The sequence below is a fragment of the Argentina silus genome (assembly GCF_951799395.1).
Source record: "Argentina silus genome assembly, chromosome: X".
NCBI classification, from domain to species: Eukaryota; Metazoa; Chordata; class Actinopteri; order Argentiniformes; family Argentinidae; genus Argentina; species Argentina silus.
In genome coordinates this window covers 36432247-36447120 of record NC_139653.1, presented here as the reverse complement: position 1 = coordinate 36447120, position 14874 = coordinate 36432247, and the positions used below count along the sequence as shown (strand labels likewise).

Genomic DNA, 14874 nt, shown 5'->3' with positions numbered 1-14874 from the left:
TGAAGTCTGCAATCCATTGACCCCACCAGACTCTGGGTATAGCTCTGGTAATGCCAGGCTTGTACTGCAGCCATCTTCAGTTGTTGTTTGTTTTGAGGTCATTTTGCATAAAATGAAGTGCATGTTCAATTGAATTAAAACCTGAAGATTGACTTGGCCAGTCAAGAAATGTCTTACTGTATGACGAAGCACCATCCAATGAATTTGGAGGCATTTGCTTGTACTCAAGCAGACAAGATGTTTCTGTACACTTCAGAATAGATTTTGCTGCTGCAGTCAGCAGTAACATCACCAATTAAGACAAGTTAGCCAGTTCTTGTGGCAGCTATACATGCCCAAACCATAGCAGCCATCCACCATGTTTCACAGATAAGGTGGTATGCTATAAATCTTGGGCAGATCCTTTGTTCTCCAAACTTTCCTCTTGTAATCACTCTGGTACATGATAATGTTTGTCTTATCTGTCCACAAGACTGTTTTTCAGACATCTGCAGGCTTTTTATGTACTTTTTAGTAAACTGTAACCTGACCGTAGTCTCTTGGAAAGTCACGCCTACCTCATGGAGAGTGTTCCTGATCTGTGGGGCAGTTGTTTAGGTTTTTTTCTTAATTATGGTAAGTATTCTTTGGTCATCCACTGTAGAAGTCTTCCTTGGACTCCCAGCCTGTTTGCAATTGCTGAGCTCACCAGAGCTTTCTTTCTTTTTAAATGATGTTACAAACTGTTGATTTTGGTAAGTCTAAGGTTTTCTATGTTTCTGGCAGATTTTTCTCATATTTCAACCTCATAATGGCTTCCTTCACTTTCACTTACATCTATTTGGTCCTCATGTTGACACCAATAGCAGACTCCAAAGGCAAATGCAAAGCCTAGAATCAATACTAGACATTGACAGCTCTCTTATGCCTGCACAAATGATGTGACAGAACACACCTGACTAACCAGAAACACCTGTCATGCCAATTTTCCAATACCTTTGGGAACCTGTAATAGAGGGACTATGTATAAAAGGGTTGTAGTTTCTAAATGGTGAAACCAATCTGAATGAAAGCTTAGAATTTCTACCTATCTATACAACCCCATTGTATGATTTCAAATCTGTTTGAGTCTAGAGCTAAAAGAATACAAAATGCGTATCTTTCAAAATACTTATGGAGGGCACTGTATTTGTTTTGAATTTGAATTTGCCCAGGCACTGAGGGGGAAACATCTAATTTGGTCTTTCTCTAGGTCAGTGGCAATAGGAGAGTCAGAGACCAGCTTCAAAACAATCCAAGAGGATTTCTAACTGTTTATGAAAAAAGATTTTCCTCCACAATACAACCCACTGTGAGGGGAGAGAGTTGGCATACACACACAATAGAGAGAGAGTTAACACATATAGACCTGGCAAACCCAGAGTGAGACTTCAAAGGAAATTAAAGGAAGCAACAGCAATATCACTGCCAACCTTTTCCCACCATTTCAGAAACACAGCAGAAATCAATAACTGCTCGGGACTCGGGTACATAGAGCAAGTCAAACAGCTGATTGAGAAGTAGCATCTCTAACATAGATCAGCTTGTGTTGGTGCTGTTTTATTACCTTATTTATCCATTAACTCTCTGGAGTGGCTCATAATTATGTTAATTTAACACCTAGCAAAGGCAGAAACACAAAAAGCCTAAAAAAAACATGGAGAATGTCGACATGCTATCCAAGTGTGGACAGCAGGGGCTGTCTATTCTTAAAAAAAAATGAATTTTTAACAATCATGGTCATTTTTGCTAGATACGTATATCACTTTGGTTGCTTTGGTCCTGCCAATGTACAAAAATGTAAATAAAATGTCTTGGTTCCAAACCAAGAATTATAATGTAATGTAGCTATTCTTTTAAATATTAAGTAGAGTCCCAAACGTAACTTGCGGGTTGCCATTGTTTACAGCATCCTGGATTTCCATTTGTTGACTTTCTTATATCGCCCTGCAGCCCCTCTCAAACTGCACGAGTAGAAAGGAGCCATGACCCAAAAATGTCAGAATTCAGAATTTCAAATATCAGATTTGATAGTCTTCATGTCCATGACCAACTCACACTGTGCGAGTAGAGGTGTCAAGTTCACTGCAGATGACCCACGTTTACAGGCGATATGTATATTTTGACGTGAGAACATGAAATTCTTGGCTGAAATCACATAGTGTCTGCCTTTAGACCATGGCAATTTGGCTTGAACACCAAATAGTTATTTGGAACTGTGCTTGAACACAACCACATCGGTCTGTATTTTAAGTATGTTGTTAGGTTTGTGGTAACATACTGAACAGGGTTGATTTACACTCACCAAACACTTTATTAGGAACACGATACTAATACTGAGTAGGGCCTCCCTTACTGAGTAGGGCCTCCCTTTGCACTCAAAACAGCCTCAATTCTTCGTGGCATTGATTCCACAAGATGTTGGAAACATTTCTTTGAGATTTTGGTCCATGATGACATAATTGCATCACGCAATTCATGCAGATTTTTCAGGTGCACTTTCAAGCTATGAATCTCCCGTTCTACCACATCCCAAAGGTGTTCTATTGGATTCAGCTCCGGTGACTGGGAAGGCCACTGAAGAACACTGAACTCATTGTCATGTTCTTGAAACCAGTTTGAGACAACATTTGCTTTGTGACATGGTACATTATCATGGTGGAAGTAGCCATTAGAAGATAGGCAACAATACTCAAATAGGCTGTGGCACTCAAGCGATGATTGATTGCTATTAATGGGCCCAAAGTGTGCCAAGAAAACATTCCCCATACCATTACACCACCTCCACCATGAGAAGGTGTACACGTGTTGCTAATAAAGTGCTCAGTGAGTGTATATTTTTAAGAAATGCATCGCATGTTAGATTAAGGGTTGACCTCATCATAATATTTGCACAGAAATAGCAGGTTGCAGTATATGAAAATAAAAGCATCTTATTTCATAGTTGAGAAGCATGATGAGGTGGTGAGTACTTTTGAAACCATTTTGGTGTTATGTGATACAACCTACTTGTGGAGTCTAATTGCTGTAGGCATAAGAGTATATCAAGACAATAACCAAGGGTTGTCAGTAGCTTTTTCACCATGTTATTTGTGTTAAGTAACTATCTACTCAACTAGTAGACTTTGTGTTTTTCTCACATTGGGTTAGATGGAAAGAAACCCTGTTGCCTTTCTGAAATAATTGTACTACTTCCTGTAATCACTATGTGCTTCAGGACTATAAAAAAAAATAAAAAACCTTAATAATAAGTAATTACAGTCGAATCCTCTTTAAAATCTTTGTCGTCGTCATCATCATCATCATCGTACTACAGCAGAATAAACTGAACAATATGCAATCTACCATTACAGTGTCATACATAGAATGCTGGTATATAATACTAACTACGATGATTGATTCACACTACTGATTGAAGTCTGTATGAGGGAACCAGCACCAAATTAACCATTGTTTTAATGCCGTGGGAGTTAGGCCGTTTCTATGGGAACCACACTGTGTGTGTGTGTGTGTGTGTGTGTATGTGTGTGTGTGTGTGTGGCTTACCCTGCGGTCCTTCTCGAGGCACTGTCTGTGACGGATGGTGCGTTTGCTCCGCCTCTGAGGGGTGTCCTGGGGGTAGAAGTGAAAAAGCCCCTCTCCAAAGGGAAGCTGGAAAAAGAGAGAGATAAGGATAAAGAGAGAGAGATAGAGGGGGGGGGGGGGGGGGGGGTGGAAAGTGAAGTAGAGGGTTGAGGGAGAGGGCAAAGGAAAAGGAGAGATTGATGTGGAAAGAGTGTAGGTGGAAAGAGTGAGAGGGAAGGAGGAAAATGAGTGAGATGAAGAGATTGAAAGAGAAAGATAGAGAAAGAGAGGGGGGGTGATTGAAAATTAATATAGAGAGGAGAGAAAAAAATGTAGAATTAGAGGGAGGGGGGGTTAGTTTAAGGTCAGCATCACCCCGTGCTATGGAAAATGTGTAAAGCCCCATGCTACAGGCTGGCAGTGTCCTGGGTCTATTTTAAGGCAGTGGAGTCAGTGCACTACTGGAATGAACCAGAATAGATCACAAAGGCAAGAAATGAGATGCATCATATTTGAGCTGGATGCCTAAGGCGGTCTCGCAGATTAAAGATGTCCTTATACTTTAATAACAGCGCGGGTGCCAGGTCACTATTCTCCATGAAAAACTCTAATATGTCTGTCTGATCTATGGGAATCAATATGCTTGTGGATAGATGATAATATATGATTATCATTATGCTTTAGTACTCTCTAGTATAATAAGGAGCCCTATTACAGTAGGACTAACCATAAATAGTATAGGAAGAATCTCAGAGCTCATACAATATGCTGTTCAAGAACAAATCCTTATCCACAGTATCTTAATGAGAGTGTGTGTGTGTGTGTGTGTGTGTGTGTGTGTGTGTGTGTGTGTGTGTGTGTGTTTGTGTGTACCAGTATGTGTCTCAGTTTAGTTAATTAAGCATGACTAGCAGATCATTCCAACTGCACAGATATCTTTAATGGTGCATGTCTTAATGTCTTATGAAGTCAAATATAGCCTATGATTACATAACCTAGAGATTGTGACCTAGCAGCCACAAGGCGAAGGAGCTACAGTATAGCAGGCAGACTAAGGCTTCTTAATACGAGTCAGTGATGCTGCTACCTAGAAGTGAATCCAGAATCCACACATTTCAAATCATGACGATTTGTATCAATGCGGAGGTGAGCATCCTTATGCATGGGAGTGTATTCAGGCCTGTGTTCTATGATACGCCTCACTGGGTGAAGCTCCAGCCAATTGCACCCAGGCTCTCATATTTTGACATGTGACAAGGCGTACTGTGTCAGGGGATTATTTCTCTAGCCCATCCATAAATGGCTTGTTAGGGTGTTTGGTGTGTGGTGACAGGCCATACATTTACTGTGGTGTTTAATAAGAAGTATAGGATGGCTGGTTAAATGTTATTATATTTTTTTTAAAACAAAAAAAAAAACATTTTATTATTATTAGGCCAGCCATCTCCCCCCTCATAGGAGGACCTAAGAACTGTGTTTGTTGTACTTGTTTTTACAGATTTTACATATACATCATCTATACTCTATAATAAGTTTGGATTTTAAATCAAACAATTATTATGAGCTTAAAGTGTAGATTTTTTGTTTTTATTTTATGGTATTTGTGTACATATTGGTTTCACCATTTAGAAATGACAACATATTTTATACACAGTCTTCATTTTCCACTTTTTGGCCCTGAAAAACTCCCTAGTTGCTAAGGCATTATGTTTTGGGTCATTGTCTTGCTGTATGTTGAAGCGCCATCCAATGGATTTGGAGGCATTTGCTTGTATTCAAGCAGACAAGATGTTCCTTCACACTTCAGAGTACATTCTGCTTCTGCCATCCGCAGTTACATCATCAATTAAGACAAGTTAGTCAGTTTTAGTAGCATCTATGCATGCCCAAACCATAACACCCCCTCCACCATCTTTCACAGATGAGTATGCTGTAAATCTTGGAAAAGATCCTTTTGTCTCTAAACTTTCCCCTTGCAATCACTCTGGTACATAATACCAGTATAATATTCATCTTATCTATCCACAATACCTTTTTCAGACATATGCAGGCTTTTTAGGTACTTTTTAACAAATTGTAACCTGACAATCCTTTTTGAGGATAACTATTCATTTGCACCTTACAGTGAAGCATCTGTAGTTTGGCTGGTGACGTATTTTGCGGATGGTAGTCTCACTCACTGACACATTAACGCCTACCTCCTGGAGAATATTCCTGATCTGTGGAACAGTTGTTTGGGGGTTTTCTTAATTATGGTGAGCATTCTTCGGTCATCCACTGTAGAAATATTCCTTGGTAATGATGTTCCAAACTGTTGATTTTGGTAAGCCTAAGGTTGTGGCTATGTTTCAGATTTTTCAGCCTAATAATGGCTTCCTTGACTTTCATTGACACCTCTTTGGTCCTGATGTTGACATACATCAATAGCAGACCCCAAAGGCAAACGCAAAGCCTAGAAGCAATACTATACATTGACTGTTCTCTTATGCCTGCACAAAAGATGTGACGGAACACATCTGACTAACCAGAATCCCCTGTCAATCCAATTGTCCGATTACTTTTGGTGCCCTGAAAAAGGGGGACTATGTGTACAAATGTTTGTCATTTCTAAAGATTGAAACCAATATGTACTCAAATACCATCAAATAAAAGCTGATAATTTCTACTTTAACCTCATAGTAACTGTTTGATTGATCAAATCCAAACTTTCGGAGTATAGAGCAAAAGATGCTTTACTGTTCCATTACTTACGCAGGGCACTGTAGTACTTGAGATTTCCTTTAATCCCACCCCTCAGGTGCTCTCGGCCCATCCCACCCTCTCTTGGTTTCCTTGTGCCATATACTTTTCAATTGTGCTGTGATGTCTAACATAGTTCCTGAAACTTTCTAATCGTAGAGCTTGCACAGATTTTAAGCTAAAAGTTTACCTTTTTGCTAAGAGTAAAATTATATTGAATATTGATTGTCCATCAGATACTAAGCCACCCAATAGTGGCTTTGGTGGGGTTCATTTTAGATTAATATTATTATTTGCCAGCCATTACTGAACCTTAGACCAAAAGTCAATAACAAATATGGTGAGCATCATGGCCCCATATGGTGAGCATTCTTTTGGTTGCATTCTTTTGATTACTGCATTTTATACAGTACAGCAATTTAAATTGGAAAAAGCGAGGTGATGAGTCAATTGTTGTTTTGTCATTGATTCATAAACCTGATGCCATGCGGTAGGAATGTCAAAAATCTGTATCCTGTATGGTTCAGCTTTCAGTGTTTTTTTTTGGTATTATTATTATCTTAAATTAAACTGGTATACTAATCTATTTATACTAATCTTTTTCAGCCATTAGTGATTTTTCATGAGGCAGACATACGAAATCCTTACATTCTTCTTTTCTCATTTTTTTGTATAGGATTTCACTGTGTTCTTACAACATAAAGAAGCGTTTTCAGTAATTTACCTGAAGATTACTACTCAACAATAAGTCGGCTACGCTGAGGCCATGAGCAGTTTAGAACAATAGCAGTTTAGAGATACCATATGTTTGATCAAAGGCACACAAAGAAAATGTCAGAAACTTGATAAATAGACTTGTAGACGTGGAGAGTCACAAACACACTGGCACCCAATCTAATGGTGGGGAAAATATCGATACAGTTGAGTATCGTAATATTATTTTACTGCTGAGTATGATTATTATTATTATAATTTTAAATTAGCCCTCCCCTTTGGAGGACAACTTCATTCTTTTTTTACAGGTTGTAGTTGTTTTTAAAGAAAAACATGTTGTACACATGATTCAACTGTTTCCTATCATCAAATGAAAACCACGTTTATATTGAATTGCAATTTATAGTAGTATCGAGTCATATTACATCGCAATATGTTTTGAATCGCAGCCTATGTATTAACCTATTCTGTTAATATTGCATTGTGAGATCCCAAGCAATTCCCAGTCCTAGCACGCACACACACAGGCATGCACACACATAACCAAGTTGAGATGGTAAACTCACTCCTCATGTTGAAATACCCCCAACCCTGCCATTGAATTGTTAGTTTTTCGGTGTCGTAGCAAGTATTTTCGGTGAGTGTGAGCTCGAAGTGCGAGAAAGCAATACTGTTTACGGCAGCGTGACGCCTGTTATACACACACACACACACACACACTCGCACGCACGCACACACACACACACACACACTCACTCACACATTATCCCCTGAACAGGGAGAGTCCCCGTGGATGGTCATCCAGTGGAACTGATGGTAGGGTGCAATTAGCAGCCCAAATTATACATATCCAAGATTTCTCATCTCCAATTAAAAGAAGAGGATTATGGGTTGAAAATTTTAAGGGTATTAATTTTGATGGTAATGTTCCATAGGCCCTTCGTGATAAAGGACCAAATTCAGTGCTAGGATGAAAAGTTAAAGTATGATGTCATAGAAAATAAAATAAAAAATAACACAAATTAGAGGAGGTTTATTGAGATGTTATTATAGGACTAGTTAATAAATAAATTAGGCATGCTGATCAACTGAATTGATCCGTCTTCTGAAAAACAAAACAATTCATTGATACATTTAGGATAGGCTATATACGTTTTAAGTGAAGTCAAAACAACATTTATCCTTGTAAAACTATATACATTTTACAATAATTAGAATATTGGTGCCAATTCTAAAATTGAAGAAACATGGGAATACACAGCCTACTGTTCTTTTCTTCAAGTGGATATGAACCAAAAACACAAGCCTACATGTTCATCATCAATATAGTCTACAATAAGCTTTATTATGCATTTGGACGGACGGTATATTTTACAAATAAAAGGACATGATGGTATTGCTATGCTTTTACACATCTTACCTTCCGGACACTCTGGAACCCATGTTCCCTCGCAAGTTGGTGCGCCTCATCATGGGCACCTTCATGTAACTGAACCAAGAGATGATTTGTAAAGACTCCTTCCTCGGCGGCTTGCGTCGCAAGGACCAGCGCAATTAACATTAGCAATCCAACTGTCGTCCCATATCTGAGAGATCCGAGCATCGTGTCTGGCTTGTGTCAGTGCGCCTGTCGGAGTGATTTTTACGGGCGGGATGCTCCTCTGAAGAGATGGGCTGATTCAGATCTTTTGGAGATACATCTCCTCGTCAGCTGATGAGGCTAGTGGAAGTTGGACGGAACGTATCGTCGGGTTTAGCGTCGCTTGCTGTGGGCGCTCTGTGGTTCTTGGGGTTGTGTTCGGGACCAAACCTGCATCCTCAGCTCTCTCTCTCCTTATTCATCTAATATTCATCAGCTTCACCGTTCGGGTCTTCTTCAATGCGTGACGTTCCACCAATCAGCTCTGGCGGGTGTGTCTCCCGCCTTCTCCCACTCTCTCTCCTAGGAAAGTGCCCGTGCCTGCACGCGCGTGACAGAGAAGAGGGGACACTTTCAGGACCCTGGAGAATTCCCTCTCCTGCGGTCAGATATGGCGCTCAGCAGAAGCTCTCTTCTCTGGCGCATAGCAGTATACCGAGAAAACCTCTAGATTCACAGTGACTCCTCATTAGATCACATGAGGAACATGGCAGTTCAGCAGTAGGGAGGAATGGAGGTGTGTGTGTGCATGCGTCTGTCTGTCAGTCTATGACTGATATATCATAACATATGTGTGTTTATGCGTATGTTTATGCATAGTAGTAGTATGCCTGCAAATTAGATCATGAGAATTGTGCAGGCAACATATTTACATTGATAAGGCTGTTTAATGAGCAAACAACAAGACTGTTAATTGTCTCTGCTGTCCTGCACTCAGTATAACCACTGGAACCTCAAACTATACAGTACCCTAGTGCCGAGTCCTTGCCCTGGGCAGACTCTTCTCTCCTGAGACCAGGGCTCATCTCATTGCCTCAATTAAAAATCAGTGTGTGTGTGTTTGTGTTTGTGGTTGGTCAAACAGATGCTGTTTGTATTTATCTTTCTTCCTGCAAATAGTTTGCTGGAGCCCTGGCTATATTCACTGCTGCATGAACTGAGTTGGGGGGTTTGACACAATCCGTTTTCTACAAGGAAAATGATAAAAAGGTCTATGCAACCGAGTTGAGATGGTAAACTTTTTTCGATAGCGCAGCTGGTTTACATCAGGTATTTGAAGAGACAGTCATGTGTTGGCAAGCCAGAGGTTGCAAGTTCGAGGCTCGGTCGGAGCAAGTCAAATTGCAGGGCTACTGCTTGCAACAACTTGACATCTGTTTCATCTGAACTGAAAGCAGACTGTCACAAGGGCATAGGTCTTTGGGGAAAACTACTGTAGTGAGTCGACAACATAGGTAAGTCGACAAGCACAACACCCTTGAAGATCATACTGTAGCAATGAGAATCTGAATCCATGCCACGAGTGAGGATGAATGTGATCTCTTTTTGTACATACAATGATACTACTTGTAATTGACTCTGTCTGCCACATTGATATCTACCCTTCAATACAGACATATTTCTAGGTCTCTGGCTCTCCATTGATATGAGAGGAGACACAGACTGGATCTGGATTTGTGTTATGGAGGTGATTTGAAATCATGCTGATATGATGGGCAGCCCTCCCTGAGACTTGAAAACATTGTTACACCACGACAATGTCCACTTGGTATGATGGTATAGGCATGGGTTTAGCGAGCAGGAAACCCAGGTTCTATTCTCTGCCGTATGTCACATAATAAGTTTGGTAAGCATCAGGGAGCAGAACATGATAATGAGAAAAACAATGATCATAATGAGGATAATGATGATGATGATAATGATGAAGACGATAACAGAGATGATAAATTTGATTGTATATATCTGAATGCTGTACCTCTAATCCTAACTGAAAACACAAAACACATAGAAAGAGATAAGAGAATGATAGAAACACAGTCATAGATAAATCCTCCTAGTAATGAGGGATACTTCCCTGTAAGAGGATCTGCTCTGCCCATCAGTGTGTCTCCATACCCTCTCACCCTCCCACACACCTGCTATTCTGCACTGGAAAGACCATGATTTATTTAGCCTGGCAAGGAAAGACTCCTGTAGCATAAAACTCCTCCTGTTTGGTTTCTTCTGTGATCTATGCTTCGCTTCCATTGTGATTGACAGCTCCACTGGTGCTAGAAATCAGCTTCTAACAAGCTGCAAGTTGATATTAAAAAAGGGAAAGTACAGGGGAAAGTACAATGCATTTTCTGTGCAATAAGTACAATACCATCTGCTGTGTAGTTCCTTAAGTCTTTTGTCTATAAAATTGCCTGATGATTCATGTTTGAGTTGATTGACTGAACATTGTACATTTAAGCTCTTTCATATGACTATAAACTGGTGGGCTAATGTGGCCTTCATTATAGAACACTCATGTCGATAAAGTCATCACCTTAGAGAGTCACATGGAAACATGCATACAACATGGCTACGATATCAATTCAAGGGCAATGTACAACATGTTTGTGCCAACTGGGTAATGAACAAGGGTAACACTTTATTTGAATAAAGTAGATGTTCAACTAACTGTCAACAACATTTGAACTAACTATCAATGAACCCTAGCTCTAACCTTAACCTTAACCTTTATCCTAACCCTAAACCAGTGATTTTATATACGAGAGATATGCCACTCCCTTGATTTACTCTAGGTTTTGCGAGAGATGGGGAAAATGGTGCCAATCCCACAATACATTTCTGACCAAATATCACGCAATTACAATTTAGCGTTACTGACGCATGTCGTTGCTAGGACTGTATCTTTCTTGTGACGTTTCCCCTAGCAACGCGCTTGTAAGACTAGAGGAGAGGTGAGGAAGGCTATGACAGAGCCAAATAAAGTGTTTTTTTTTAAGCCATTACAACAATTTTTAACAATCAAATGACTGCAATAAATGTTTCTACACACTTCAGTGATGAGAAAAACCAAAAGGAAAAGTTGCTAGTCCATATCATTTTGGTGTGAGTGGAGTTTTTGTCCTGCCCTCCCATAGGCAACCTGTCTAAAAAAACTGTGTTTGGTCTCTCTAGTGAAAATAAGTGCCCAAAGAGGCGTTGCACAGATGGCGATGAGTGAACCGGCTTCATTTAAAGAGGCATTGCCTAAACCTAAACCTAACCTGAACCCTAACCCTAACCCTAACCCTAACCCTAACCCTAACCCTAGCAAGCTGTTGCATATCTGTAACTGTAGATCATCTATAGGGGACTATCCAAATAAAGTGTGACCTGACCAAGTCATCCCCTTGTTGTATAATTCTTTATGAGTTAAAAAACAAGGTAATAGCTCTACCTTATAATATGGGTGTATAACATGGGTGTTCCCTGAAAACCAGTTATGATAGACAATTATCATAGGAATTGTATGAGGTGATTGTAATGCATGAGTTCCCCACCTAATGTATTTATGAAGAAGTGGAAAAGGCCTGTCTTCAGACTCATTAGATGCTATAGCCCAGGGCCATGGTTGTAGAGGGTGGAGCTGGGCACGTGTGGAGATTTCCACCTTGCCATCGATCACAATGCTGCAGTGAGAACCTGAAATAGCAGAGCATCAGCTGAACCACTACACACACACACACACACACACACACACGCACACGCATATACAGATACAGACAGACATACACACACACACACACACACACACACATACGCAGACACACACACACACACACCTTCAGAGGAAGACCCCCTGCTTTTTTCGTGAGGAGACCTCTGTAGCATGTGTAGATCTTTCAGACAGGCAGACTCTCTGATGTTGAAGAGGAGAGAAGAGTATTTATATTTCTCAGGTAGTTTGCATGCTTTGAATGACGGCCAACATACAGTAGTAGTGTTGCAAGAAAACTCAACAAAGGCAAATGTACCCTTAATTATTCTATATCTTACTTAAATAGCTCATTGAAAACTGCTGTCTACTCTCAGAAAATCTGAGCATTTTTCCTATTTAAACTCTTACTCCTATGTTTCTGTGCTGAACTGTAGATAAAAAGAGCCTCCACTGAACTCGACAGAGACCTCAAGGCATCCACAAGAATTTGACTATTCCATTTCTGTTACCTGGGAAACCACAAGTATATCCCAAAAGTGCCGGCCCTGTGAAGAAATTCCATTTGGACTGCCAGCTACTGAGAAGGTAAAAAAATGTTTAAAAAAAACAAAACAAAGAGAGAGAGAGAGAAATACAAATGGGATTTCTGTTCCTCTTGGTAGTTTAGCTGTCAATGTCAGCAGCTCTGTTCTCCATGTCTGTCAGTCTTAGAGAGAGGAGGGGAAGAGACACTCAGTAGAGAATTGTCGGTATTATATCCGCATTGATTGTGGTTGGGTGGGTGTCAAAAGAAAGATGCTTCTGTCTCTATCTCTGCCTCCCCACCTCCCCCTCTCTATCTCTACCTCTCCACCTCCCCCTCTCTCTCTCTCTCCCTCTCTCTCTCTCCCTCAGTACCTGGGGCCTGCACAATGTCTTGAGTTTTGTTGAGATAAGATGTGCTTTGGTGTGTGGCAGTGGACAGAAGGAAAACCCATAGAGTAATAACACACTGGTCATCGTGACAGACAGAGCAGTGCCTGATAACCTCACATAATGACATACTGAAACATTACTACAGGAGCCTTTAGGTCAGTAGTCTCCTGATTCAACTGATTAACCAAGTCACAAATATCCTCATACAACAGGTAGTGCTGGGATGATGGGTCTTCACACCCTGTTTCCAGGACCAGGGTTTGAGACCACTGATCTAAAGGATTGTTTTCTAAAGGATTGTTGTATTGATATTCCTATGATATGTGTGTTATTGAGAGCCATCTTCCGTCAGGCTGGGTTTCCAGGCAGATGTAGGGAGAACAGGAGCACCTGGAAATTATGGGCTCGTTGTGCCATGAAGCGTGGAGGAGACAGAGCCCACTCAGGTGGAAACACCAGCATGATTTATCATAGAGCACAGAGCAGCACTTTGGTAGATTAAATTGAACCCATCAGTCTCTCTACCTGTTTTTTCTCTATCCCTCAATCTCTCTCTCTATCACTGAGTTGTCTCTACTCCTTCCTCCCTCTATCCCCCCTCTCCCCCATCGGAAACTAGATTGTCATGCTATCATGTCAGTTCTATTTATATTTCCAGGTCAGAGATGGAGAGAGGGGAGATTCCCGTGCCCAGTGGGAAATGAGCCACTTTGTTTACTCTGCCCATTGGGGGATCATTTCTGATGTTCAGCACTGCTAGGATGTTTAGATTTTTGGGTTTTTGATTTTTTGATTTAACAAACGGACGTTACTGTATTCACTTCACAATTGGTTGTCCATACCATAAACTGAGATACATCCAAGGATATATCATCCTCATATGGCATTGAATCAAAACTTCTAAACCTATTATAAAACCAACCTGCTTACTAGTATGTGGCTTATTTCTTCAGTGTGTACATTGTGTTCTAGAATGTAACCTATTCTAACATAAACTGTGACACACAAGTGATGCATTTTGAAAATACTTGACGAAGCAAATATTAATCTGCTGGGGCAGTATTGCTTGATTGTAGGTCCATTCAGTTCCATTATGAGATAAACCACACTAGCAGTGTATGGGCTCCCTTTAAATCGACATCCCACATTGGTGACATCCATTTAACAATTGCATTATTTTCTCTAGCAGGTCGCCAGATAAACTGTGATTATGTTTTCATTTCTGGGAATGAAGAACTCTGTCACATTTGTTTCTTTGTTCTATCCTACCATAAATCACACTGTAAATAAAACGTAAACTGGCTGGGCTCTCACCATGGCTTAGCATCAATAAAGAGCCTGCATCGCATTGGGAATGAAATCCTCCTCTGTCTCACATGTAATCTACATTATTAATGATCTCCGGCAAAACAAACCGCCAACGCAACCCAACAGCAGTGCAGTTCTCACCCAACAGCCGGAGAGAGAGAGAGAGAGAGAGAGAGAGAGAGAGAGAGAGAGAGAGAGAGAACAGAGAAAGAGAGATTCAAGAAAGTGAGAAGGGAGAGAGGATAGAGAAAGTAAGTGGGAGGCAAGTGACAAGACAGGTGCACTGTGCACGTGGGCAGAATGAGAGAGGGGGGGAGATAGAGACAGATAGTCAATCTCAGAGAAATAATCCTTCCATTGTTATTCCTTACACACTGGCAATGTGAATTTAGGATAATTGGACAGGGGAAAACAACGGTGTGAGAAGGAGATGAGGTATAATCACAATTATTCCTTCCTTTATTTATTACTTATTTAGAGGTGAGTACTTTGTGTTCCTTAATGA

At 40.5% G+C, this 14874-nt stretch overlaps 1 protein-coding gene across 1 annotated transcript in view; it reads right to left on the bottom strand.

Annotated features, from left to right (window-relative positions):
- pcsk2 (proprotein convertase subtilisin/kexin type 2) overlaps nt 1–8638 on the bottom strand; it is a gene marked incomplete at both ends in the record, with an annotated part of 62193 nt that extends 53555 nt beyond the window's left edge. The window contains 2 exons of the mRNA XM_083696274.1: nt 3565–3669; nt 8456–8638. Coding sequence (XP_083552400.1) covers nt 3565–3669; nt 8456–8638 — 288 coding nt within the window. The remainder of the gene's footprint in view (nt 1–3564; nt 3670–8455) is intronic.
- Between the last annotated feature and the right edge of the window lie 6236 nt (nt 8639–14874).